Source organism: Mauremys mutica, chromosome 2, assembly GCF_020497125.1.
Source record: "Mauremys mutica isolate MM-2020 ecotype Southern chromosome 2, ASM2049712v1, whole genome shotgun sequence".
NCBI classification, from domain to species: Eukaryota; Metazoa; Chordata; order Testudines; family Geoemydidae; genus Mauremys; species Mauremys mutica.
This window is the reverse complement of record NC_059073.1, coordinates 59,825,799-59,851,652: the sequence shown is the minus strand read 5'-3', so window position 1 is coordinate 59,851,652 and position 25,854 is coordinate 59,825,799. Positions and strand designations below refer to the sequence as shown.

Sequence of the window (25,854 nt, the reverse complement as noted above, 5' to 3'; positions counted from 1 at the left end):
TTTCAGGTAAACCTGCAGCTTTGGGGCAAGTAATTCAAACCCTGGCTCTTTGTTGGAGCAGACAGGTGTGTCTGGCTCAGCAAGACAGGGTGCTGGGGTCCTGAGCTGCAGGGAAGGCAGGGGCAGAAGTATTCTTGGCACATCAGGTGGCAGTTCTCAGGGGGTTTCTGTGATCCAACCTGTCACAGATTCTCTTACCTGTGAAGCAGTGTTTCCTTATTCCCATCTACTGCATCAATAATAGATTCATCACCAGCATAGGATGACATCATTAATTTAACAATCTCAGTTGCGCCTTGGGTGGCAGCAAAATGAAGAGCTGTACATTTTTCATTCTGCAAACAGGATTATAAGGCACAATTTAAAATCAAATTAATTTTCAATCAATTCAATCTTCTTAAAAGATGAGTCATAGCCTGGTAGCCTGACTTCAGTGACATGAACTGCCATGCAGGAGACCACATTTCCGTTCATACACTTAGACTCTTACATATTAGGCCACAGAAGTTTAGGAATAATGCAGTATTAATTAGATCATTTTTAAGGCCTACCTAATACTCTTAGTCATTGAACAACAGCCCCTTGAGCTGAGTGACATAGATGGACTGTGAAAAAGTCCAAGCTGTCCTTTGTAGCTAGAATAATAATGGCCACACTGAGTAGCCTTGAAGGTTGGAGGCTAAAGCAGAGGAAATCATCTGTAGGTAGGCAGGTACAACAATTCTCACGGGAAAAAAGTCATTTTTTGTCATGTTAATTATTATATTTCATTTATTTCCTGAGATATATTTTCCAATTTCTTCATTTTATAAAAAGTAATTGTTTGCTTGTTAGCCCTTATCATCCATGTTAATATGTGATCTGTTTGACTGGGTGAATCATATCCACCCTTGACAGATGTCTGAGCGGTCTTGTGTTTTTTCTTTTGTCTTTTCCATGATGCCATATCCATGCTTAAATACTCCCTGCACCATCCACTCACCAAAAAGGAAAAGCACAAGTGTTGTATTAACAGTTTCACTGCCAGATGATCTCATTTAGATACTACATATCCAAACAACAGTAGTCCTACTGATTACAATCAGACTAGTGGTCAGAATGAGGTGAGCAGGATTTGACCTTTTAGATATAAAAAGTACTACAGTCTTTAGGTGAGTAAATGTTGCTTGATCCAGCATATCCTTACTAATGTAAGTAGTCCTTACTCACACAAGGAGTCCTGTGAAGGTGAATAAGATAGCTTGCATGAGAAAGACAAACAGGGTCTGGTCAATAATTTGTCCTCCTGAGACATTGAACAACCCATTTGTCACTGCAGCCTTTTCTGCAAAGCTTCCCGCTGAAATAACTATTTGTAAATACCACATGCTTTTCATTTAGCTTTTCTAACAGAAATACATTGTTTTAAATGTCCCAACTTCCAGAAGAGTGCTGTCAAGAACTGTATAACTGGAAGTGCACTTCAGAAGACAAATCCATGCCAGTAATATTTCTGCTTTCAAGACTATTCTCACATTTCACAGTGTTTCTCTGGTTCACAATTGGCTTTCAGAATTAAGAAGCAGCTTCTGACACTGCTTCATCTGGTACAAAGGGGCCTTAAAACTGCCTTAGCCAGCTGAGGATTTCTCCTGACATCAGCATGTTGCTCCCCATCTTCTCACAACCACTCTGCTGTCACAACATTTATTTCAGAATCTAGTTCAGAACTACCTTCTCTTGTGGTGAAATACTGGCTCCATTTAAGTCAACAGGAATTTTGCCATTGACTTCAACGGAGCCAGGATTTCATGCTTTGTTTGTAGGAGTCTTCTTGTCTTTGGATTTGCTCCAGTCTCCCTCAGGAACCTTTTCTCATTCTACTTTCCTGGATGACACCACTTTTCTAGCACTTAGTTTACTCTCTGCTGAGCTATGCAATCTAACCAGTGGTGGAGGGAGGGTCTTCTCTTCTGCAGTTCCTGCCATGTGGAAAAGTCTTCGTGTATTTCTCTATCTCTGATTCTCCATTTATTTACAAATTTCACCTGAAACCTTATTTTGGCTCATTTGCTTATTCCTCTTAATTTCCCTTAACTATCTTTGGAATTGCATTATTTCTCTGTGTAAAACTTTTCAGGATACAGTTTGTAAGGGAAAAAAGCTAGTTACAATATTTCTAACAGATACAAGTATATTGTTAGGGCCCTTCATTTTTTGTTTGTATTTAATTTTTCCCAGGAATTTATCAGTGTTTATTACTACAACAACAAAAACAGGTGAAAATTGGTGGGAAAAAATAACATTTTTCTGGGTAAATATTGAGGTTTATTTTGGTGGACTAATGCTTTGATGAATGGAACTCAATGTGGTTTGCTGCAGAATTAAAACAGAACTCAAAACACAATGCCACCTCTGAGTTTAAGAAAACAACATATCTCTAATCCCCAAATAAAACTTTTCATTTGAATAAACAGTTTACTCTTGTAGTACAGAAAAATTCCACAGATAAAATTTTCTTTGAAAATATGACTGTTTAATAACTGAATTACATGCACAGTAAATATACAAGAGCTCAAGGCAGGCAAAACTTCAAATGAAGTCAAGTTTCATAGGCATAGGCACTGCAAAATCAGCCCTACATAAATAAATGGAAAGATTACACTATCATTTTTACTATGAAGATTATCCCATTTGGCCGCATTGTCAGATAGGAATATTGTCAAATATTGATATGTAAAATATTATTTACAGACTTAGAACTATCAGCCTATAAATATTTACATTAAATAATTGGGCCACATCATTTGCAGCGCATACACTCAATTTCATCCTTTTTTCCTGTTTTTTTTTAAACTTTCAAATACTTCCTTATGTTCTGAAACTTATTCTGATATAGATTTTCATTTTCTTCCCATTTTAGTATGTCAGGTCTTTATACCGTTATCTGATAACAGCTTGAAATGTGTATGTGATGGGTGTGAGATTCATCAGTAGGTTCAGATGGGCATGCACTTCAGAGCTTGCGTGAGTGCCTGTTTGTTTATTGTGTGTATCTTCTAGACTAACACATAGCCTTACTTCAAAAGGCAGCTTTTCATGTACACACAAATTGATGTTTTATCGTAATACAGATATCTCATGCAATACATTGTATTTTCCTAATAAAACAAGTTATTTTTATATATTTGAATAATACAAAATCGGAAAAAAATGAATAACACCTTCTGTAAAACCTGGGATTTTTTTGGTAAAATCAGTTTAAGATGAAAACGAAGGGGATTATGTATTGTATTATACTAACAGTTACCTGTTTCAGATCAATCTGTGCTCCATATTCGATGCACATTTTAATCATTCCCAAGTCTCCACTCTGAACTGCCAGATGAAGAGGACTGCACTTTCCATTATTGGTAAAATTGATGTGACTTTCAGTAGAATGGCCTAACTCTTCACCTGAGAAAGAAAACAAAATACAAACTTATTAAATAAAAATAACACAAGAAATCAAGATTTAAAAAACAAACAAATATAGGGATATATTTTCCCCCACAATACCAACATGTAACTCCTGTTAACACTCATGGAGTTCTGTGTTCATGCATTCAAGGAAGCATATAAATTACGGCCCTTGTTGTACAAGCATTTACTCATATGTGTAACTCTACTCATCGGACCATTCTCATTGAACTTGTAGAGAGTTAGAGTGTGTAAATGTTTGCAGGATCAAAACCTTTGTTTGCACAGCCCTTTGAGAAGCAAAGTACTAAATATGCACTAAGTGTTACTACATGTATGTTTGGGAGATGTGATTCTCAGCTTGCTTAGACATAGTCGCATTAGCTCTGCCCAAGCTAATGTCTACAAATGGCAGTGTGTCTCAGTAGCACAGGCAGCCACATGGGCTAGCCAGCACAAGTATAATCCCACCTGACCCCTGGGTACATACTCAGGTGGCTAGCCTGAGACACCACCACCTGTGCCACCACAGACACACTACTTTTTTAGGCACTAGCACAAGCAGAACTCATGGATGTACATCTACACAAGCCTCCCAGCTCAACTACAGATGTACCGTAACAGGATAACTGGCCTATTAAATGAAACTGGACTCAGCTCTCCTGTCCCAGTCTCGGTACTCCCAGTTGGGCTAATTAAGAGGATGAGGCAGCACCTGGGGGCCTATAAAAGGTCAGTTAAAAGTCAGAGCTGGGTCAGTCAGTCAGGAGTCAGACAGGAGAAGAGAGAGGAAAGCTGCCATAGAGAGAAGGCGGTCCCTCGGAGAAATCGGAAGGCATGAGAGCAGCAAGAAGGGCTTGCTGGCTGGCTGGCATCCTCAAGTCAGAAAGCCAGGGCTCGAGAGAGCTAAAGATAATAATAATAATAGGAGGAGGAGCAGCTGCAGTAGCAGAGAGAGGGATTCCTGCTGGCTCTAAGCCAGAGCCAACAGCCAGAAAAGGCTGAAGGAAGGGGCAGCAGCAGAGGGTCTTACCAACTGATGTCTCCTTGCTGGAGAGCTGGATCCAGAGAAAGAATGAAAGGAGGATACTCCCAGAAGAGAGGCTTTGGGAGTTTCCATGAGGAGAGCAGGGTTGCCCCCGAAAAGGAAGGCCTTGGGTAGCTGTCATAGCTGAGAAACAGAGGACTGACAAAGAGACCAGGTGTAGCAGAAGATGCCAGAATGTGGTCCATGTTATGTCAGTGGCCAAAAGGATATGTGGTTTTTAAGGACTACTTGCACTCGGGTGATATGGACTATGTTTTGGAACTTTTACTATGGACTATTTGCACTATGTTTTATTAATCAACTGTGTGTGGATTAGAAGATAAGCTTCCACAGAGATACTGGGGACTCAAAAGGGAAACTGAGGTGAGGGGCCAATTGAAGGGCTGCCTTGAGACTACGAGAGGGCAGCTGGGAGGAGGCTGCTCATTTACAGTACCCTATAACTAATAAGGATGAAACAAAAGAGATTTGGAACATTTATTTACCTTTTTTTAAAATAATTTCCATACATGCTTTTGCACCTGAAAAGGCAGCTGCATGGACAGGCATACATCCAGTTTTGTTTGATTTACATAACTTTCCTCCATTTTCAAGCTGAAAAATAGTGTCCACATATAGTTAAATGGCATGCTGCAAATTATGACCAAATAACACATTATCATAGATGTACTTTCGCACTTGTAATGTCTGTCTTTATTCTATGTTTTGATGATGTTTAAAGTACATGTGTAATTGAAAAAAAATTAGAATAGCAGGCTAGACTTATACATATAAATCCAATAAACAGTGAAGTGTAATTCCTCAAGGAGCATGCTTGAAGTTTACCCTACCATTTTCTAAAATTCACATTTCCAAAATCACATTTCATTTGGGGGTTTCTGGGGTTTTTTAAATATACTTGATCAAAGTGGGGTGAGTTTTTTCACCTTCCTCACAGCAGATCGGGGACCCAGTTGGGGAGCTTAGTAGATAGTAGGTGTAGCAGCTGTCCAGTGCAGGCACACAGTACAGAGAGAATACAGTTCCCTGATAAACTCGATTTGGAAAGGGATTTAGGGGAAGACACTAGGGAAATGGGGCTGGAGCTCCTAATGTCTGGTGCAGTGGGGAGACAACCCCTGATCCCCTTTTTCCAGCCCCCCCCCCCATAACCCTCATTCAACAGTGCTGGGGTTCCAGTGACAGACTGGGACCAGGTTGGGAAAGGGGAGGGCAGACAGCAGTTCTCCCAAATAGGAGAAAACAATTAAGGAAATAATGATGACCCACACTGTATGATTTATTGCTGGGTATTCCCAGATATTTTAAGAGAATAAAGTTGCAGCCTAATTAAAATACATCCATTGCCTCTTTTCTTTCTTCCAGCTTGGCCAGGACAAGCTATTTTTCTCAGGAATGGGCATTGTTTCACATAATGCACTCAAGAATCTTGTTAACACTTTTTTTCATAGTGTTGCTGTAGGTACAAACAGATTTAAAAGATTCCCAAGGAAAGACAGGCACATGCTGACAGATAAAGCATACTGCTTTTCAGAAAAAAGGAAAAAAAATATACCTCATGCAAGATGCTAAAATGTCTTTTTTCTAGCTCAAGACACCAATTTTGCAAATAAATGCACCCTTACATGTAATGGAACTATATGAGAGCACAAGGATGTGAGTCTGTGAAACACTTATTTCCAGAATTATAGGGATCCATTGAAGTGAATGGGGCTCCACTCAGGCACATGCAACTTGCAGTACTGAGGCAGGGCTGTCTTTACCCATATGCAAAGAAAGCAGCTGCATAGGGCACCAGGAAATTTGGGGCACCAAATTGCCCCAAATTTCCTGGTGCCCTACGCAGCTGCGTGCTGCTCCAGCAGCCAGCCCAATTCCCTGGCTGGCTGAGCTGCCCAGGAAAGCTGCCTCTGTCCCGCTCCACCTTTTCCCCATGGCCCCTGCCCCTGCACCCCCACCCTACCTTTTCCCGCCCCTGCTCAGCCCCACCCCCACTACACCCCTTCCTCTGAGCAACATCTTGGGGGACTGCAGCAGGGGTCAGGCGCACCCTGCACTCACCAGGCGGTGGGAAGTGGAGCGGCCTGGCCCCAGCCCACTCCATGGTGCCAGTGAGTGCTGTGGGGCAGTTCCCCTCTGCCCTCCAAGTCCCAGGGCTGGGAGCCAGGGGAGCAGAGCAGGCTGGGGCCATGTCACTCCACTTCCCGCCACCCCATGAATGTGGGGTTGGGCCCACACTGCAATCACCAGGCAGCAGGAAGTGTAGCAACACAGCCCCAACCCACTCCATTGGCTCGTGCAGGGGGGCAGTTTCCCCCTTATCCCCCAAGCCTGCTCCTGCCCCCCCCATGGAGGTCTGGGACCTGCCACCCCCCCGCAGAGGCCTGTGGCTGCGTAGGACACTAAAATGTCTAGGGATAGCCCTGTACTGGGGCTTTAATTTATGTTTACACTTCTTTGGTTAAGCAGAGATATACAAAGTAGAAAAAAAAGACAACACATTGTATTAAGATAAGTGGAAGAACATTAGGGAAAATCAAATAATCCTACATACCAGAAGTGTCAGTGCCTCAGGATTTTCTTTGTAACATGCTAGTATTATAGGTGTGTTGCCAGTTTCTCCTTCCAGATTAACATCTGTACTGCTGTGTTGGACCAACACCTAGACAGTAAACATAAGAACGGCCATACTGGGTCAGACCAATGGTCCATCTAGCCCATTAACCTGTCTTCCGACAGTGGCCAAAACCAGGTGCTTCAGAGGGAAGGAACAGAATAGGTAATCATCAAGTGATCCATCCGATCACCCATTCCCAGCTCCTGGCAAACAGAGGCTAGGGACACCATTCTTGCCCATCCTGGCTAATAGCCACAAAAGAGAACCTTTACAATTTTCCACTAATTTAATTGCTTATCATGAATCATTTCTTATTATTAGTGTTCTATTTGAGGAGCACCAACAGCACGCAGAATAAAGGAGTAATGGAAGGAGAAGAAAGGAGTTCCAGATTTATGTACCACGGTGCAAGAAGGTGCAGGTGAGAGTAGGTCAGGGAAACAAAGCTTATGTTATCAGTAGAGCAGGACCGGCTCTAGGCACCATCAAACCAAGCACGTACTTCCAGGGGCGGCATTCTGGGTGTTAGGGTTTTTTTTTGTTTTTTGTTTGTTTGTTTGTTTGTTTCGGCAGTTGCACTCTTGGAGGGTTTTTTGTTTTTTTTATTTTGCTTGGGGCAGCAAAAACCTATTGCCAGCCCTGCAGTAGAGAATCACTAGTAATTGTATTAGTGGGACAAGACTGCTGTAAGCACCAACAGTAAAGTGACTCCACACTAGCTATACTATTTTGGGACAAGTTCTGATTCAGTTTTGCCCTATGTTTATATTGGCACTGAACTATATAGCACTGAATTTCTACTGCTGTCTGGATATCTATCAAAGTTACCAGCACAGGTCTAAGCAGCAATGGATTCTGGGAGATCTGAGAAAAATTAAATGTCTCTAGATATTATCTATATTTCTCTTTCTGTGTTTTCTTTTGCTAAATAAACTTTACTTTATTTCCCTTTCTAATATCTCCCATATGCCTTGTCTGCACTGGAGAATTTGGCGTATTAACTAGCTTTTGGAAAGGGAAACAAAGGGAGAGTTAGGTTGAATAGAGGAAAGTGAGGGGGAAGACATCAGAGCATATACATAAGCATGAGCAGACTTGTGCAGAGTCTTGAAGGTGAATTTAGGCCTAAATCCAGAATTCAATTTTCAAATTCCAACGTGTTCCAGATTTGTTTTTAACAGACAGTGCATATGTGCATTGCAAAAGCTGTGAGGGGGAAGCTGGGGGTTTTGGCAGCTGTTTAGGGGAATCTCAGACATCTTACAGAACTTTATTTACATTATGGAACACAGTGGTGTTTTCTTCCTTTTTGTGTTTGAGAAAACTATTGGAAGAGTTGGGATTCAATTTAGAAAAGTGTTTTTCTGCTGATGTTATAACAAATGCATGTAGTAACTTCCAGAATTCTACCCATACAACATACGCCTAGTCAAAATGGGGAAACGGTTTTGCTAAAAATTTCAATGTTGTTTCTGTTTCACAGGATTTGGAATAGTCCCATTTGCTGCTAAATTTTTCATAATATTTTATCAACATTTTAATTTCAGCTTTATCAATATTTGTATTGAAATTGTTTTCAACATGGTTATAAAATGTTTTGTTTATTAAAAACCAAATTTTCTTACTAAAAATCACTGTCAGCACAAATCTTAATGGATAAATTTGTTGATGTCACTTTTTCTTAGCAACTTCTGAGTACAGATTATCTCTTTTGTGAGTGCCAATGCTGTACAGCATACCTGCCATTTGAAGAACTTAAAGGGCTTTATTTTCAATGGGTATAAGCCTCCTGTGTGTGCATTTCTACACTTGGAATTTTGCATTCAACTAGTGAAATTGGGTGCCCAGGTGGCTCTTGAGCCCTTTATGCATGTATATTTACTTGGACTATAATCTTACCTTAACTATTTCATTGTGAAGGCACTGCACAGCTAGATGAAGAGGTGTCATCATACTGGAGTTTAGAATGTTTGGGTTTGCGCCTCTGCTGAGAAGTAATTTAACACTTTCAACCTGGTTTTTTTTTGTGGCCCAGTGCAGTGGGGTGTTTCCAGAGGAGTCCATCCCATTTAGCGCTAGGTGAAAAGGTAAAAAACAAAGTAAATACTACAATAAACATGTAGCTGGCAAATGTTCTGATGTAGTTAATAGACAACTGATTTTCCTGTGAAATATGATATTTTCAGCAGAGATTCTCTGTCATTGGGTTTGTTTGTTTGTAGGTTTGTTTAAATAAATCATCAACTGTGAAAGACTCTTGCTGCTATTACTAAGCTGCCAGTTACATTATAGATAAATTTCAAATAATTAATTACATCCTATGCTGAATCCACAATATTATTATTGAGAGGAAATGTTACATTAAAAATGTCAACATACGACAACAGAGGAAAAAAAGGATGAACATGTAGCAAAGGTACCAAAACAATGTTAAGAAAATCATGATTCCTCCGTGAAAATGGCAGTAACAAATCCAAACACCAGTCTACACCAGTGAAGTAACGAATGCTTTTATTTAACTATTTTTATTTAATGATACAGAAGATAATTTAATAATGTATTACCTTCATTGGAAGAATCATCTAAAATCATCTCCATTAATTCTATTTGACCTCCTCCTGCAGCATGATGCAATGGAGTGGCATTCAGTTCATCCAATTTTCTAAGCCCACAACGATTTTTCTTAATGAAACTCCGTAATCTGCAAGCACTTCCATCTGAAATCACCTAAGTTTGGGTGCAAATGTTGTAAATTTCTTTATTTTTTTCCAGTAAACTAGACTTTAGTATCACCATATGCTAAAAAGTAGGTCAGAATAAAATTTCTCTCTGTCTTGTTTGCCTATCAGTTTCAGAAGCAGTTGGACTACATATATTACTTTTACTTTTGCTAAGGACCTCGCACACGTTTTTCATTATGTGAAATATAAAGGTGTGATTTGTTCCTGGCCTTACAATTATTGAATGGTTTCTAAAAGTAAAAGACGTTATTTCTGAAAATGTTCAACTTTTTCATTGATTTATCATAATAAATCTTATAATTGATTTGAGCTTTCAATATATCAAAGACAAACTAAATGGATCAAACAACTAATATATAAACCAGCTGGCAAAAGAAAATTAAAAAACAGACACTTTCACACCAATCCAAATGTGAAATACAATATTTAAAATTATAAGTGTAATTCGACATCCTTACTCCAGCTTCTAATTTTTCCTTTTGCTAAAAAGAATGGCAAAGACTAAGAATTAGAAAATACCATGTGAATTTCTGTATAATTTTCATATTATTGCTCCTGTCTTACAGCCTGATAATGCACATAAATAGCTGTATTCAAATACTGAAATGAGTATGTGCTCTTTGCAGTTGGTACAGTCAGAAACCTCTATAGCTCATCAACTGCACAGCTCCATGCCGAAGGAATCAAATCGTGCTCCACAGAAGTCATGGCAAAACTCCCATTGACTTCAATGAGTGCAGAATCAAACCCAAAACAAGCAGCAAAAATGAAATTAACAAAAATGTAAGTAATCTAGACCCAGCTGTTTTCCTTTCTGCATAAGGTCAGAGATCTTCCTACCCACCAGCCTCTATTCTGTTCCCGTGTCCAGGGGGAAGAGTTTAATGATGAAGGAAAATAAATAATCTTGTCCATTTCCCTGAACAGAACTTTACACTGAGATTGAGAATGATTCTGGGCTGTGCCTTCAAGTCACATTTCAAAGAGAGGGGGCTTGTGCCCTCAGGATTCTGGGCTGCTCTGGAGAAAAAAATCCATTAAAATGTTCACAGTCGCAGGAAATTATGCGGCTGCATGTCAGACAATGGAAGGGGTCAGACAATCATTATTTAGTGAGAGGTTTCAGAGTAGCAGCCGTGTTAGTCTGTATCCGTAAAAAGAACAGGAGTACTTGTGGCACCTTAGAGACTAACAAATTTATTTGAGCATAAGATTTCGTGGGCTACAGCCCACTTCAGCGGATGCATAGAATGGAACATATAAGAAGAGTATATATATATATACACCTAATTTGCAAATCAATTCAAGCTCAACTCATTCACCTGCACATCTACTAATGTGATATATGCCATCATGTGCCAGCAATGCCCCTTTGCCATGTACATTGGCCAAACCGGATAGCCTCTACGCAAAAGAATAAACGAACACAAATCTGACATCAGGAATCATAACACTCAAAAACCAGTTGGAGAACACTTCAGCTTCTCTGGCCACTCAGTAACAGACCTAAAGGTGGCAATTTTGCAACGGAAAGACTTCAAAAACAGACTCCAAAGAAAAATTGCTAAGCTTGAATTGATTTGCAAATTAGAAACCATTAACTCTGGCTTGAATAGAGACTGGGAATGGCTGAGTCATTACACTACTTGAATCTCCTTCCACCTCTTGTCAACTGTCTGTAATTGACCATCTTGATTATCACTACAAAAGTTTTTTTCCTGCTGATAACAGATATGGCATCTTCTCTGTATATATATATATACAGCCCACTTCATCGGATGCATAGAATGGAACATATATGCATCCGATGAAGTGGGCTGTATACTCAAATAAATGTGTTAGTCTCTAAGGTGCCAGAGTACTCCTGTTCTTTTTATTTAGGGAGAGGAGACACTGAGATTCAAAACGTTCAAGCTTTAGTACCATTAAAATCTAAATTGTCAATATCCCATCCCCAAATATACCAAGTAACCTTAGATCAAACTCTGGTAAGTTCTCAAGGGACACAAGGTGGGTGAGGCAACATCTTGTATTGGGCCAACTTCTGTGGGTGAAGGAGACAAGCCCTCAAGCCACACAACGCTCTTCTTCATGGTATAATAGCTAATACTAATCTAGGGGTACCCAATATCATAGTAGCTAATATCTGGGGACCAACAGGGCTGCACCATCACTACAGGCAGGTTCTCAAACGGCATTTTTCTTCCTTCCCGGACTGTATATTTGGACTGTTATCCATGGAAATGCAGTGTCTGGGGGGGGGGCGGGGGGGGTTAGCGGGTGTAGGGGGAAATGGAGGGTTGCTGATATTGACCAATAAAAATCTAACCCTTCCAAGCCTCCTCCTGCCCCACCTTAGACAGCTCACCTCCCCCATCTCAACCTACCCCGCGCCCCCAGCGCCTGCCCCATTCGCCAGCCCGTCTGCCCTCCCTGCCCCGCTTCTCGCCGCACCCACCTTAAAGACGTCCTGCGAGGCGAGGGAGGCGGCATCGGCCTCGCACACGACCCCCTGGTAGGAGCCGCACGCCGCCTTCTCCCGCGGCTGGAACATCTTCAGCAGGGCGCGCTTCATGGCTCTGCCGCCGCCCGCCCCAGCCACCTGCGAGGCAGCGAGAGCAGCGAGTGAGTCCCGCGCCGGGGGAGCGCCCGTGGCGGGGCGCGGAGCGCGGCCAGCCGGGGACACGCCTCATGCCACGCACCTCAGCTCCCCCCCCCCACACGCTTCCCCACGGGCGGCCCCGCCTGCAGCCCCGCAGCCCGGCGTGTCTGGGGGGACCCGCAGCTGCAAGAGCCGCTAGGGAAGCGAAGCGCTGGGGGCACTTAGGAAACGTCTCCCCGCCTCCTTCACCGGGGCCAAGGGAACCAGCCCTTGCCCGCCCCCTTTCCACCAGCCTGGAGCCCCAGCACGACTCCGGGAACGTTTTCCTGAGCTGCGGGAAGGGCGCTCGAGGGGGGGGGGGGTCTTTCCCCGCCCCGCCACGCCACGAGCGAAGCCCTTTGCCGGGGGGCGAGGAGAGCGTTCGGCGAGGGAAGGAAGGGGGTGAATGTTGCGCCCCCCGGGGGCTGTGAGGGAGATTCACCCCCCAACTGCCTGTCCTCGCGCTTAGAGGGGCAAGGTGGGTGAGGTTCATGGGACCAACTTCTGTTGGTGAGCGAGGCACAGGGATCGCCTTCAGGCCTGGATAAAGGCTCTCCCAGCTTCACAGCAACATGCAAGGTGGAACTGCTTAGTTTAGCATGAAAATCTTCAAAATTATCCTGGTGTTCTTGTTGATCAAACAATTGGACAAGCTCTGAGTCAGAAGAACAACAAGGAAAACCCATATGTACTCAACTCGCCAGCAAAAGCTTCAAAACCGTCTGAAATTTCAAATTTTGATATTTCCTTCAGATCAAGCAAGATTTCGCCACTGACACTGAGGGACCTGAACAGCCCAGTCTTGATTTCTCAACATTTACATTGCATTACATTGCATTAAGAACAGAGGGGTTCTTAACTCAAGTAGCCTTATCTAAGGTGGTCTTAAGAAGTATGAGAGCCTTAATGTTAAAATGGTTTAGAGCTTTATTCATGTTAACTTTTGGGCAACCTAAAAAATGGGGAGGGGGAAAGTTCTACTGCATATGCTCTAATATGTACTATATAAATCTTCAAAAATGTCATAAAAGTCACTATAAATTATTTAACTACTTGTTTATCGTTACAATTAATTGTGACTGAAGCAAATAGGGTGATCACTCATACACTACAGCAGCTCAGAAGGGAAGTCACTAATGCCTAGAAGTATGAATTACTGGAATAGTTAATTAATTATGAAGAAGCCCTTCTCTGAAATGGTGAGTTGTAAGTAATTTGTAGGTTATACTGTTTCTCAGAGCTCAGTATAAACTGCAATACTGTTTGTTCTCCGTTGGAGAGTTTACTCATAGGCCTTGTCTACACTACACAGTTCTGTTGACAAAAAACAGCTTTCAGCCAACGAAACAGTGGCGGTGTACACACTGAAATGCTCCTCCTACCGATGTAATTCCCCTGCTATACCAACATAACAAAACCACCTTGATGAGAGGCGTAGGACTTAGTTGGTGTAGTTAGGGTGACGCAGTGTCTGGGTAGACACTGCATTCCTTACATCCACTGTTGGCTGTCATTCTTGTCAATTTCATATCAGAACTGGCTCCCCTGCTGTCCCCTGGAGTCCTGTCTCCCCGCTCCCCACAGGGAGCACAGCAGCTGACTAGACACCTGGTGCAGATCTCCCCATTGGAGTCCCAGAGGGCAGCTAGCTCCTGGTGGTGAGCTGTGTGGAGCTGAAAGCCCAGGCTCTCAGCCCCCCATACTGCCCCTCTTCAGTTAGTGGAAGCACTCCTGGTGAGGATGCCCACCATCAACAGAAGGGTAGTGTGTGTGACGGGCTCCCCCTTGGGTGCCACCTGGAACTGGGGTACCACAGAGCCCCCTGACCCACCAGCATGGGGTCCCTTTACACTGTACTGCTGTGACCAGCCTGCCAAGCCCTCTCCCAGGCTCCAGCTCACATACACAGGCAGGGACACACCCATCTACATTTACATACAGACGCTGTGACCAGCTCTGCATAGGGAGACACAGCTAGGACACCACTTTCTTTGCTGGGCCTGTCCTGTAGTAGGTGACTTCTGGGTACTCTTCTGGCTCTGTCAATCTGTGACAGGCCGAGCAAAGAAAGTAACAGAACGCCACTAGCCGTCACCTTCAGCCCCCAACTAAAACCTCTCCAGTGCATCATCAAAGATCTACAACCTATCCTGAAGGACGATCCCTCACTCTCACAGACCTTGGGAGACAGGCCAGTCCTCGCTTACAGACAACCCACAGCAAATACTCACCAGCAACCACACACCACACCACAAAAACACTAACCCAGGAACCTATCCTTGCAACTAAACCTGTTGCCAACTCTGTCCACATATCTATTCAAGGGACCATCATAGGACTTAATCACATCAGCCACACCATCAGGGGCTCATTCACCTGCACATCTTCCAATGTGATATATGCCACCATGTGCCAACAATGCCCCTCTGCCATGTACATTGGCCAAACCGGACAGTCTCTACACAAAAGAATAAATGGACGCAAATCAGACATCAAGAATTATAACATTCAAAAACCAGTCGGAGAACACTTCAACCTCCCTGGACACTCAATTACAGACCTAAAAGTCACAATTCTTCAACAACAACAAAACTTCAAAAACAAACTCCAATGAGAAACTGCAGAACTGGAATTTATTTGCAAACTGGACACCATTAAATTAGGCTTGAATAAAGACTGGGAGTGGATGAGTCATTACACAAACTAAAAACTATTTCCCCATGCTAATTTTCCCCTACTGTTACTCACACCTTTTTGTCAACTGTTTGAAATGGGCCCTGCTGATTATCACTACAAAAGTTTTTTTTCTCCTGCTGATAATAGCCCACCTTAATTGATTTGTCTCATTAGAGTTGGTATGGCAACCCCCATCTTTTCATGTTTTCTGTATGATATATATATATCTCTCTATATATATCTTCCTACTGTATTTTCTACTCCATGCATCTGATGAAGTGGGTTTTAGCCCATGAAAGCTTATGCCCAAATACATTTGTTAGTCTTTAAGGTGCCACAAGTACTCCTCATTCTTTTTTTAGAATTCACAGTGACACTGCTGATTTTCTTCAGATTTGGATTGTTTTTCTTTTCTCAGTGAAGACTAATATAATCATGCTAATTTAGAAGTGTCTTGCTTAAGCTTCCTTCAAGTTATGTAACTCCAAAATTTTTATTGCAACATGAAAAAAGTAGGGCTGTTGATTAATCGCAGTTAACTCACGCGATTAACTAAAAAAAATTAATCGCAATAAAGATTTAATATTTAAATAAATGGTATTCTATTATTAATAGCACAGTCACATGATTAATTGCAATTAATTTTTTTAATTGCTTGACAGCCCTAGAAAAAAGTGATTTTATTTTCATACTGACATGACTGAGAGAAGGCTAAATCAAATTTAATTAAACATTACACAAAAATCACATTCAGGCTGAAATCAATCATGGAAAGTTTCAGACTAAAATTTGTTTTGTTTTGTTTTTGTTTTTAAGAAAATTGTGGTCAACTAGTAAAAGGGGTTAGTGTAGAAAACATGGCCAGGATTTTCAAAAATAGGTGCTTAAAGTTAGGTTCCTAATCTATATGTAGGCACCTGAATAAGTAGAGTGATATTCAAATGTGCTCATAGCCCAGCAACCCCTCACTGAAGTCATCCAGGTTGGAAAACCTTTGGCTTTTACTGAACACTAGTTCTTGCAATAGGTGGGCCAAATTCTGTTCCCATTTACATTAATGTGAATCTAATGGGAGTCAGCTGAGTTACCCTGGTATTCCAGCATTATAACCGAGAGCAGGATTTAGCCCAATGGATTTACGTTAAAGCATTTAAAGTGTTTAGGCTTAAGTATTCCAAGAGTGGAATACTGAAATGTATTATGGAGGAATTTATGCAGTCTTTAGCATACACAGAGGTCATTGAGACTTCAGCAACTATAAATAAGTGCAAAAATGTAATACATTTTGCTTTCAATTCATGTATTGATCTCCAGTGACATCACTGGAAATTCTAAGTATGGATCAAGGGTTGTACATAGGCCACAGTTTCCCATTGTCATCTAATCATGTACCCAGTAGCACAACTGTATACTACTAAAAACAAAATAGCTGAGTCACCAAAATGACAAGCAGAGCATAGAAAAATTGTTATAATGCTCACAATAAAGTGTCAGAAGATCTACACCATGTAAATACACACTTTAAGTCAAATAATGGCTTCCCCAGATGAGCGTACTAAGGGACAACGGGTGCCTCTTTCCACCAGAGCTCACTGTATGTTCAGGAGCCACCTAAAAGGCTGTCTAGCCTTCCTGAGCACAGGGGGCAGAGGACATAGGTGGATATTAGCACTGCTGGCAGCACTCTAACTCAAAATAGGCATGTTCAGATAGCTTGAAGGGGCAGCCTTGCTCCATAAATGAGACCTATTCCACAAAGGTGTAGAAACAGCTATTGATTAATGATCCCCACAGCATACTTGCATCCCCATCTCTGAGCACTTCCCCAGTAATTTCATCAAGAGCAGGCAATAACACTCCCAGACACCGCTGTGAGCAAGTGCATCTACCCACTATGAACCACTTTTCAATACCTAGAGTGGCTTTGGCAATGGGGGCCATTTGTTTTAGTGTGTACTCCTATTTTTTATTAGAAATACAACACAACATCTGACATTCTAACTACACTAAATAAAAAATAAGTGCCATTTTCTGCAGGGATGTTTACTTTGTTATGAAGAACATAGTATACCAAAGAACTAATCTGTAGTTTGTATTTAACTAATATTTGTTAGGATCATATCAGCCATCCCCTTTTACATAAAATTCCCATGGACTTCAGCTAGAATTCCTTGTGTGGAACAATGGCAGGCTATGCCCCCCAAAAAAGTGCCATCATTAGACTGTTACACCGGTTTTAGTGATATTCTTTAGTCTGATTATGCTTCTGTTTTCTTTTTCAATCACTGTCAGAAGTCTTACAGTGATGTGTAGAGGAAATGTTGAGAGTTGTGAAAAAATATTATGAACATTTTTAGTTCCCAAGAGGAATCAAATGGAATCATAAGCCTACTGACCGCAGATTCAGATTTCTACATAATGACTTGACATAAGAAACTAATTCAAATAAGCAGTCAAAAAGTAACTCTTCTTAGAATCGTTTCCCCTAGAGTGGACTGAAAACACATTTATACTATTTTCTTTTAGATATGAGCTCACTAATGGTAAAACAAGGGCTCCATTAGTACAGCAAAATTCCACAGAGAGAATTTTCATGGAAAATATAACTGTTTAATAACTGGATTGCATGCACAGTAAATATACAAGGGCCCAAGGCAGGCAAAACTTCAAATGAAGTCAAGTTTTATAGGCATAGGCACTGCAAAATCAGCCCTACATAAATAAATGGAAAGATTACACTATCATTTTTACTGTGAAAGTGATCCCATTTGGCAGCATTGTCAGATAGGAATATTGTAAAATATTGATATGTAAAATATTATTTAGAGTTTTACATTGTTAATTTAATTGAATAAGCCATATTAGTCCCTGGTATACTCTACTGGAGTCAATGGAGTTACCCAGAGATTAATCTGATCCACTGTCTAGATTTACAAAATTATGGTCTCATAGTATCAGAGGGGTAGCCGTGTTAGTCTGGTTCTGTAAAAGCAACAAAGAATCCTGTGGCACCTTATAGACTAACAGACGTTTTGCAGCATGAGCTTTCGTGGGTGAATACCCACTTCTTCGGATGCAAGTCTCATAGTAGTTTGTAATAAGCACACTGGTACTCCTTGACCATAAAGAACAATATTGTCTTTATATACTTGTCTTTTCCTTTGTATAATCCTGTTTCTTTTAAATATGTATTTAATTTAAAACTTTACACAAATCTCATGAATCATTTTACTGCATTATCTCTTAATTGAATTTTGCAAAGGACTACACGGAATGTTTTCAAGAAAGTGGCTTAGCTTGCTGTAACAAATGTGTAATGTGCCTCATAAAATCAAAATGGGGACTGGAAAACAAGAATGGATATTACCACTACACATCCTGAAATTCTGAAAATCTTTTTTAAATGTACAGTAGGAATACAAAACAAGATCTTGAATTGTAGTACTGCCCTAGAATATTGTAACATGAATGTGGAGAAATGAAAAAAAATAGGAATAGAGAGTGAGATTTTTTTTGCATTGTTCAAAGCTGATGAGGTGGAAATATGAAACATGAGTGCCTGAAGTTAATAGGTATTCACATTGAATATAGGCCCCTCTGCCTAATAAATATATCCCTACTCAGAGTATCTCACCGGGAGTCAGTTGACGCCTGACAAATAATTAAGCCAATTGCAGTGGTTGCTGCTTAAAGGAGACAGATTCTGCTTAATGGATATGTGTTCTTGTGACAAATTGGTGCTTAATTCTGGCTATGTTTCTGTCTCCTGCTGGGTCTGTATGTTTACTCCTTTGACAATTCTGTTCAGATTTTTTGAGCTGTGATACAATCAAAAAGTGCTACTGCCTGTTCTTAGCTTGACCCGTCCACATCAACTACATCTGCTAGACTGGTGGCCCATCAGGGTAAGCTACTGGTGGGGCGCCAGACCGTTTGTTTTCATTTGCATGGCCGCCCGCAGCTTCCAGTGACCGCGGTTCCAGCCAATGGGAGCTGTGGTAAGCGATGGCCACGCTGTATGTGTGACAACCTCACTATCTTCCCAGACAACAACATCACTACTGCAATAACATTTTTCATTAACTGGGAATTCTGTTTGCTCAGGAGAAAAGGCCATCTACAGAGATACCTTGGTTAAGTAGATCTTACTCTATCTAGCAGTATAATGAGTTGGAAAGAGCCCTGCATGGGACTATTTTTTTAATCCCACTCCCATTCTGCCCCACAATACCCACTCCCACTTGCAGATACCAATTTCTCCAACTTTCCAGTGTATCAATGGCCATCAGGTGGAATGGCTGCTCCTCTTTGTTTCTAACAGCTTTTATAGATCTCTGTGTCCTTTTACAGTAATTAACCTGGGCACTTGTAGAAGAAGTGAAAGCAAAGAACAGAACTGGCATCCTAGCAGAAGCTAGCTCTCTGCAGGTCACTCATAAGTCACCAGAAGTCTGTAAACCACAGGTGGGAATAGCTCAAATAGGACATACATTTTTCAGAGTACAATTATGGGACACACTAGCTATGGCAGGTTACGCTGTCAGCACCTACTTCCCAAGAATATCTGATCATTTGGCATTCAAGATATCAGTAAATATATATACATATATTGATCTTAGCACAATGGCGTCCTAAGCCATGACTAGGGCTCCTAGGTGCTATTGTAATATAAATAACAAATAATCATAATAATTCTGCCTTCAGTTATATTCATGCAACTCCACTGATACCCCACTAAGCTGAACTTGGTCCATTAAGTGATTCTTCTGGGTGGGATGGGAGAAACTTGCTAAAAATGTAGAATATGTAGTCAAAAGGATTCTTGCAAAATATTGCAAATCTATCAAATGAAATCTCTGCTTTAAAAAAAAAAATACAAAGAAAAATACATTTAAAATGGGGCTATAGTTTTGCTTTAGACTTACCTAATTATATATGGTTAAAAATCTGCTATGGTTTTAATCTGGAAATATAAAATGGAAATTATGTATATTTCCTTTTAAAATTAGTTATGCTGTTTAAACCAGCAGAATTCAGGAAACTCCAAGTGATCGGTCAGCTTTCATTCTGACATCTCAGTTGAACCAAGAAGGTAATCAGTAATTAAACACATTTTTAAAAACAAACAAATCCTTCATCTGCATGAAATGGATTTAAGACAGCACTCTGGCAGAGGGGCAGTTTGTAAAATACGTCCTGTGGGCTCATTGCAGCAAGGCACTGAAGCACTTTTCCCCCAACCTAAGCAGATGAGGAGTCTCATTGAAGTCAATGGAATTACTCATTTGCTTGAAGTTCAACGAGTGCTTCACCAGTTCAGGGCCTAAGTGCTTAAAACCTTACAGGGGCAAGTCCTGCATGCTTAGTAGAGTACAACACTGAATTGGGGACCTATTTGAAATATATATGCTGCATAGTGTGTTTAGTAGAAATTAACTGATCATTACTACAGCTACATTATTTTTATCTAATAACTGCATAATCTCTCCAGAAGCAAATATAATTAATTCTATGTTTCAAACAATACTTAGTATAAATATAATTAATGTAACATCTACTAGTAACTGAAGTGCCTTGTTCAGATATACATTTTTTCCTATGGCAGCAATGCTTACTAGGATCTATTTAAGGAAAGAAACAATATATTTCTTATGGTAAAAATAAAAGGCTACTCAGTGAACAAGTTTACATGATGAAAAGATGTATTAAAGAACTGACATTTCATATTAATCTCATTTTTCTATTAGGAGAAAGTGGATTTTATTAAAGTTCATTATGGCACTTAGGGTACAGATTCTTCATTAGTTCAAATTTATGCTAAAAAGTTACATCTAAAATAAATTGCAAGATAATTCGTCTTGTATTTTACAGTATAAAGAAGCATATTTTAAAAACAAACAAACAAAAAGAGCAACATGCCTAGGCTGCAATTTTATTTGATCTACAGAAAAACAATATTATACTTACCCTTCAGAGAGATTTGCAGAAGCTGATGATCTCCTGATGGTAATACCTACTTAAAGATATCAAAAATAAGACTCTCTGAATCTTGATTTGCTGATACTTTTATACAGTAGTTCCAGTGGAGCATGCATCCTGCAGTTATGTCACAGAATGGTTTGCACTGTTTGCGAGAATTCTTTTATTTGCTAAAAGTGTCTCTGTAATGGACAAAGTGGGAGGAGTATCAATATTCATAAAGTGACTCAAAGACATTTTTTTAACATCTGACTAAATCCATCCATTTTCATTATGGGCTGCAAATGTACCTATAAATGTACCTGTCATTTCAGATATTTTTTCTAATGCAATATCACAGAGCAGTTTTAGATTTGTTAGGTGGTCACTAGAGGGTACTTGTTTACCTATTTGCAATGAACTAATTGCTTTTAATGGATAATCCAAACATGAGTGGGCAAGAATGTAGTCTACTTATTGAGATCCATTGTACTAATAAATGTTTCAAAAAAACAGAATTAGTATATAAAAAGTAGCAGAATGTGATCAATACCTAATGCAATATGGAATAGTAGAAAGAATTGCATGTACTTCCTTTCTGAAATATAAATTGCACTTTATTTTCTCTCTTTTACTTTGAAACTGCACAAAATTGCTTGGTTTATTTGAACTAATTCTCTAATGCATCTTAAGCCTCATCTGCTCTACAGAAAGAATCATTCTACACATAACCACTGTCTGATATGATTTTTTGATATGGGAACAGTTTGTGTGGTTTAGCGCATCTATACAGAACAATATTTCCTAGCACAATCATATTTCAACCAAGTTGTCTAGTCACACATACCATACAGCACAACTGTATTTGTATTTGTGTAGTCTGGAGAAATTTGGCTAGCAATAGTATATTATACTGCCTCATTTACTGGGTGCCATGATCAAATAATTATGGGAGTTTTTCAAAATATTCCTTCTCCTAACTCATCTTCTGGTTTCAGAGTCCATCAGTTCCAGAGGGCATTTTCAAACCAGGGTGTTTGGTGGTTCAGAGTAGTGCATTCTCTAGCTTTGCTGTTTTTACGCTTGATTGTATAGAAAGAGTACAAAACAGAAATGTATAAAACACAGTAATCTCATCTAAAAACATAGTCATCTAAAATAATCTCTAAAAAGAAAGCAACTCCTGACACAAAAGTTCATCTCTTGAGCCTGTTGATTTGTGCCAAATGGTGTCTGATCTGTTGATCAAGTCCAGCTCTACTCACTAGTGGGATAAGTTTGTGACTAAAGCGAACTGAGAATGAATAGCTGGCTCACATTGAAATGATCAAAACAACTATAAAATTTCTGTGTCTGGATCCTGCCCTAACATTATAGCACTATTCTATCCATAGGCAAGTATCCATCGCTTTGGATAATTGGTATAGGTATGGAATATACTAAGTCTGGGTTTCTCAAACTTCATTGCACTGCGATCCCTTTCTGACAACAAAAATTAATACATGATCCCGGGAAGGGGGACTAAAAGCCTGAGCCTCACCGCCCCAGGCAGGGGGGCCAAAGCTGAATCCCGAGCCCCACCACCCTGTGGTAGGGACCAAAGCTGAAGCTTGAGGCTTTCAGCCCCAAGTGAGGGGCTGTAACCTGAGCCCAGCTCATAGACTCATAGACTTTAAGGTCAGAAGGGATGATTATGATTGTCTAGTCTGATCTCCTGCACAACGCAGGCCACAGAATCTCACCCACCCACTCCTGTAATAAACCCCTAACCTGTCTGAGCTATTGACGTCCTCAAATCATGGTTTAAAGACTTCAAGGTGCAGAGAATCCTCCAGCAAGTGACCAGTGCCCCATGCTGCAGAGGAAGGTGAAAACCCCCCAGGGCATCTGCCAATCTGCCCTGGAGGAAAATTCATTCCCGACCCCAAATATGGTGATCAGCTAAACCCTGAGCATGTGGGCAAGACTCACCAGCCAGACACCCAGGAAAGAATTCTCTATAGTAACTCAGATCCTACCCCATCTATCATCCCATCACAGGCCATTGGACATATTTACCACTAATAGTCAAAGATCAATTAATTGCCAAAATTAGGCTATCCCATCTGTAGCGGGGTGGTCACCCCGCTTAGGTCCAGAGGGATTAAAAACAGCCCTGGGAGGGGGCTGTGGCTGGAGAAAGCAGCTCTAAAAGCTGGGCTGATTGGGGAAGCAGTTGCAGCTGGGCCATGCCCTGATCAGGCCACAGCTGGGCCTGTACAAAAAGGCTGTGAGCCAGGAGCCCAAATAGTCTTCCTCTGTCTGTAGAGGGAGAAGGGCCTGGCTGCAGGGAGCTAGAGACAGGGTACCTGAGTGGAGCAGGGCTGGGGAAAGGCGGAGGAGCTGGGGAGCTCCAGCCTGGAAAGCCCCAGGCTGCAGCCTAGTAGAAGGCAACAAGTACCGGGGATCGCAGAGGGCAGCCTAGCGGTAGGGAAAGGTAGCAGATCCAAACCCAACCTTTGCCTATGATGAGTAGGCTGATACTGTAGTCTGCCCCAGAGCGTGGGGGCTAGATGATGACTGGCAGTAGCCTGATACTGAAGTGACGTGGGGATGGTGGGTGGGGGGTCCCCTGGGAGGGGGAAACCCTGAGAGAAAGGGGTTATTGCCAGGGGGCAGCACCCCAAGTAAAAGAGGCACCAGGTCCTGGGAGGGACACAGGGGCCAACAGCAAGCGGTAAGGCGGATCACCGGCCTGCAGAGGGTGCTCGGAGCTGGAAAAAGAGCTAATTCCCTGAGAGACCAGCAGGAGGTGCCTCAAGGGTGAGTCCACACATCTATACCATCCCCTCCATAAACTTATCAAGCTTAGTCTTGAATCCAGATATGTCTTTTGCCCCCACTGCTCCCCTTGGAAGGCTGTTCCAGAAGTTCACTCCACTGATGGTTAGAAACCTTCATCTAATTTCAAGTCTAAACTTCCTGATGGCCAGTTTATATCCATTTGCTCTTGTGTACTGAGCTTAAATAATTCCTCTCCCTCCCTAGTATTTATCCCTCAGATATATTTATAGAGAGCAATCATATCTCCCCTCAGTCTTCTTTTGATTAAGCTAAACAAGCCAAACACTGAGTCTCCTTTCATAAGACAGGTTTTCCATTCTCTGTACCTGTTCCAGTTTGAATTCATCCTTCTTAAACATGGGAGACCAGAACTGCACACACTATTTCAGATGAGGTCTCACCAGTGCCTTGTATAATGGTACTAACACTGAATTATCTCTACTGGAAATACCTCGCCTGATGCATTCCAAGACCACCTTAGTTTTTTTTCACGGCCATATCACATTGCCAGCTCATAGTCATCCTGCGATCAACCAATACACCGAGGTCCTTCTCCACCTCTGTTACTTCCAAGTGATGCATCCCCAGCTTATAACAAAAAATTCTTGTTATTAATTCCTAAATAAATGACCTTGCACTTTTCACTATTAAATTTCATCCTATTAATATTACTCCAGTTTAAAAGGTCATCCAGATCTTCCTGTATGATATCCCGGTCCTTCTCTGTATTGGCAATACCTCCCAGCTTTGTCTCATCTGCAAACTTTATTAGCACACACCCACTTTTTGTGCCAAGGTCAGTAATAAAAAGATTAAATAAGATTGGTCCCAAAACCGATCCCTGAGGAACTCCACTAGTAACCTCCTTCCAGTCTGACAGTTCACCTTTCAGTATGACCCGTTGTAATCTCCCCTTTAACCAGTTCCTTATCCATCTTTCAATTTTCATATTGATCCCCATCTTTTCCAATTTAACTAATAATTCCCCATGTGGAACCATATCAAATGCCTTGCTGAAATCGAGGTAAATTAGATCCACCGTGTTTCCTTTGTTTAAAAAAATCTGTTACCTTCTCAAAGAAGCACATCAGGTTGGTTTGGCATGATCTACCTTTTGTAAAACCATGTTGTATTTTGTCCCAATTACCATTGACCTCAATGTCCTTAACTACTTTCTCCTTCAAAATGTTTTTCAAGATCTTACATAGTACAGATGTCAAACTAACAGGCCTGTAGTTACTCAGATCACTTCCTCCCCCCTTCTTAAAAATAGGCACTATGTTAGCAATTCTCCAGTCATACGGTAAAACCCCTGAGTTTACAGATTCATTAAAAATTCTTGCTAATAGGCTTGCAATTTCATGTGCCAGTTCCTTTAATATTCTTGGATGAAGATTATCTGGACTCCCCGATTTAGTCCCATTAAGCTGTTCGAGTTTGCCCAGGGCTGAAGCCGAAGCCTCACCCCCGCAGCCCTGGGCAGTGGGGCTCAGACTTTGACTTCAGCCCTGGGCCCCACAAGTCTAATGCCAGCCCTGGCAACCCCATTAAAACAGGGTCACGACCCACTTTGGGGTCCACACCCATAGTTTGAGAACTGCTGCCTAAGTGATACACAAATATCTTACACCAAAAATGGTTAACACTACAAATTAAGGGATTTGAGAGGGTGTGGGGCTCACAGTTGTAGTAAGGTTATTAACAGAATCTCCTTTCAGTGTTTCCAAATAAAAAATTTTCAGAATTTCTGTTCTGAAAGAAATTCTGAAATTTTGTCTTTTCATTCCAATTTGGAACAAAATCAAATTTTGAAATGTCCAGAAATTATTAAAGGTTTTGATGTAATGTGGGACAAGAATCTCATTCACCTTCATCATAACACACTGAAATTCTTGAAAATGTTGGTATTTGT

General features: G+C 41.1%; 1 protein-coding gene across 1 annotated transcript in view; it reads right to left on the bottom strand.

Annotated features, from left to right (window-relative positions):
* Nucleotides 1–12,456, bottom strand: part of TRPA1 (transient receptor potential cation channel subfamily A member 1) — a 68,971-nt gene extending 56,515 nt beyond the window's left edge. The window contains exons 1-7 of the mRNA XM_045007261.1: nt 12,303–12,456; nt 9,668–9,830; nt 9,003–9,178; nt 7,041–7,148; nt 4,972–5,080; nt 3,290–3,435; nt 199–335 (exon numbers count right to left, since the gene is read on the bottom strand). Of these exons, the coding sequence (XP_044863196.1) occupies nt 199–335; nt 3,290–3,435; nt 4,972–5,080; nt 7,041–7,148; nt 9,003–9,178; nt 9,668–9,830; nt 12,303–12,419 (956 nt within the window). The 5' untranslated portion in view covers nt 12,420–12,456. The remainder of the gene's footprint in view (nt 1–198; nt 336–3,289; nt 3,436–4,971; nt 5,081–7,040; nt 7,149–9,002; nt 9,179–9,667; nt 9,831–12,302) is intronic.
* Nucleotides 12,457–25,854: the final 13,398 nt, after the last annotated feature.